The sequence below is a fragment of the Gracilinanus agilis genome, unplaced genomic scaffold, assembly GCF_016433145.1.
Source record: "Gracilinanus agilis isolate LMUSP501 unplaced genomic scaffold, AgileGrace unplaced_scaffold3010, whole genome shotgun sequence".
Taxonomy (NCBI): domain Eukaryota; kingdom Metazoa; phylum Chordata; class Mammalia; order Didelphimorphia; family Didelphidae; genus Gracilinanus; species Gracilinanus agilis.
Window position 1 is genome coordinate 328 of NW_025362580.1, and position 2,911 is coordinate 3,238.

The 2,911-nt window shown below is 39.1% G+C and overlaps 1 protein-coding gene across 1 annotated transcript; it reads right to left on the reverse strand.

Moving 5' to 3' along the window:
- Nucleotides 1-353: 353 nt before the first annotated feature.
- LOC123254698 (traf2 and NCK-interacting protein kinase-like) lies at nt 354-1,758 on the reverse strand (the record flags this gene model as incomplete). The annotated part of the gene is made up of 3 exons (XM_044683658.1): nt 1,690-1,758; nt 1,480-1,594; nt 354-524 (listed from the first exon to the last, which is right to left on the reverse strand). Coding segments are annotated over exons 2-3 (280 nt in total), but the record flags the coding sequence as incomplete, so codon positions are not given.
- Between the last annotated feature and the right edge of the window lie 1,153 nt (nt 1,759-2,911).

Genomic DNA, 2,911 nt, shown 5'->3' on the forward strand with positions numbered 1-2,911 from the left:
TAGCCTCTCCACCATCTAGGTGCCCCATCTATATGACCCCCTCTCAGGTAACATTTAGGTTTTAATTTATGAGAATTTTAGATGCTGAAGTAAGCTGGACAAGGAGATGTTTTTGAGTAAAGAGCATCTTTCTAAGCCCTCCTCAAATCACACTATGCTGGTGGCTACCTACATCAGCAAGGTTGCCCTTGGTCCCATGTGAGACCAATACCATACCAAATACGTTGTTCAAATCTCAATGGTCCAGTCCATCCTGACTCTATGTATGTGGTTGTAGCCATCCTGAATGATCTTCATTCTGCTTGATGAGCTTAATTTCCACTGCCAGCAAGAAGGATAAAGAAATAACTCACCCCACAGAGCAGCACAAAGGATTTCCGAATTGAAGCGTTTCTTGTATTTCCGAATCTCAGGTGTATCACTGTGAGGCCGAATGTTCGTTGGGTTCACATTGACCACTGAAATCTTCCTGGCTTCGTTGAGTTTGGCTTGTTCTTGCCTTAGTAGCTCACTGGTAAAAAGAGCTTAACAGACAGAGAAAAAAGAAAAAAGGATTAGAAACTAGAACATAAAATGAATTGAATGTGAAGATGATAGATGACCGGGACTATTTTCTGAAATGGGCTTGGAGTGCATCATGGAAGAGAAAACACCAAAGAATCTCTGAATCCAACACATTTTTGGTTGGTCTTTTGTTTTAGCAGCAGCTCAGTCATAAGCCATCATGGAAGCGGTAAACTATGAGGTCAGTGTACCGTGCCAACATGGACCGTCTGGGAAGTTTAGTTACATGTTAACATCTTAAAGTTTAGTTATGTGTTAACATCTTAAAGTTTAGTTATATGTTAACATCCAGAAGTTAGGTATTTGGTTTTAACTCTCATGTCCCCCCAGCACCCATTGGTAGAAAAGAAATTGACTTTAAAGGACTCCCACAAAAATCAGTGGGCCAATCTGTCTTAGTAAGCTGAATTAGAAGATTGGCGAAGCTCACATGAGTTTTGTAGTTTTGGTAAGTTTCCAGTTAGGAAGAAAGATTTTCTAAACTAGCCAGACCCTTGCAGTGGGCAACATACACCTAAGAATTCAATTCAATTCAACTCAGTTCAATTCAATTCAATTCCACTTGACAAGCATTTATTGAGCGCCTACTGCGTGCATAGCACTGTACCTAGAAATCGCTCTTGGGAAATGTATGGCACTTCCTTTAAGTCCAGAAATCCCTGAGGACCAGCCTTTTCTAGTGTCCCCGGATACCCTTGGGCTCCAAACAGAAACAGAATAGAAGAGATGAGGATAAAAGGGAAAATAAGGAATTCATTTTAGCAAACCTAAAAACAGAACAAAACCAAAAAATAGCTTCCCTTTGAAGTATTAGTTTGAGCAAAATGTTTTACATTATTTATTGATTCCTTTGCTTCTTATATCACATAGAGGCCAGCTATGAGCCCAAAGGATGCAGCCCATGCCGTGGCTTACCTGTGGCTGAAGATTCCTCATCGTCATCCTCATCGTCATCAGTTGGAGACGTCTGGTACACTCTGGGATCAACAAACGGGGTGAAGGAGGCTTTGGTGCTGCTCCCCATGCCGTACTATTAAACAGCCAATGAAAGCAAAGCTTAGGGAACTCACTTAATTGTCAACAAAGCAAGAGTCAGAGTAGGATTGGAAAAAGGAATGAACGCACCGTCCCACATACCCAGCTGCCTGTCCATACTTGACAGCTGCAAGAGTGAAAGTCTGTTTCTGTGGGTGTTTCCCAGTATGGTTATTCATAGGCGGTTAGGCATTTACAGGAATTGTTTTGTGGGAGCAGGAGTCTCGAGTTCTAGTTAGTAAATTACTAAGCCGGAATCAAACATGGTGCCCTAATATTGGTTCACAGTGTTCTCGAAGCTTGGAATGTCCTCTTTTCCCCACTGTTCCCCATTGACTAGACTAACTGCCTCCTTTGACACATTGGGAAACTGAGGTCAAGGTCCCTTTCTTTTAACCCCTATTGCTTAGCACAGTGATGGACACATAGTTGGTACTCATCAATGTTTTCATGTTAATTAATTAATGAGTAATTATGCTAATTAAATTACTGTTTTTGACAGTTAATAAATTGAAATTGTGGAGCAATGATTTGTCATGTAACACCCAAACAAGTAAATCATTATGCCCTAAGTAGAGATGATTAGGAAGGAAATTTAAAAAATAACCTCATCAATCAAAAGAAAGAAAAACAAAGTAAATAATCTTGATCCTAAACATCTCCTTATACTTAAAATAAAAGCAGCAGGACAGGTAGGTGGCTCAGGAGAATGAGAGCCAGGCTTAGAGATGAGAGGTCCTAGGTTCAAATTTGACCTCAGATACTTCCTAGCTGTGTGACCCTGGGTAGGTCACTTAACTCCCACTGACTAGCCCTTACTGCTCTTCTGCCTTGGAGCCAACCACAGTATTGACTCTAAAGGGTTTTAAGAAATAAAAATAAAATAAATAAAATAAAGGCAAATTCAGCATTTTATAGGGAGCTATATTTGTTAAAATCATCTTCAAGTTAAACCAATCATTCAAGTATATATTAAGAACCACTATGAGCTAGGCTCTGCATAAGGTACTGGGGACAAAAAAATGAACACCCCCTGCCCTCAACGAGCTTACAGTCTATTGAGGAGAAAGAACATACATGCATAAACATAAGCATATTTATAATTATAAATACAATAAAGATTATATATATAAATCTATTTATGCATATATTTATGCATGTATGTATACTGTGTGTATACAAAGTCATTCAAGAACATGGATGAATGAAATTACTGCAGATGCACCAAAATTACCTTTTGAACACTGTTCAACCAAACCTATTTTTTAGAAAAAAGTCTAGAATTCTTGAAGCTTGATTACCATGATTTCAT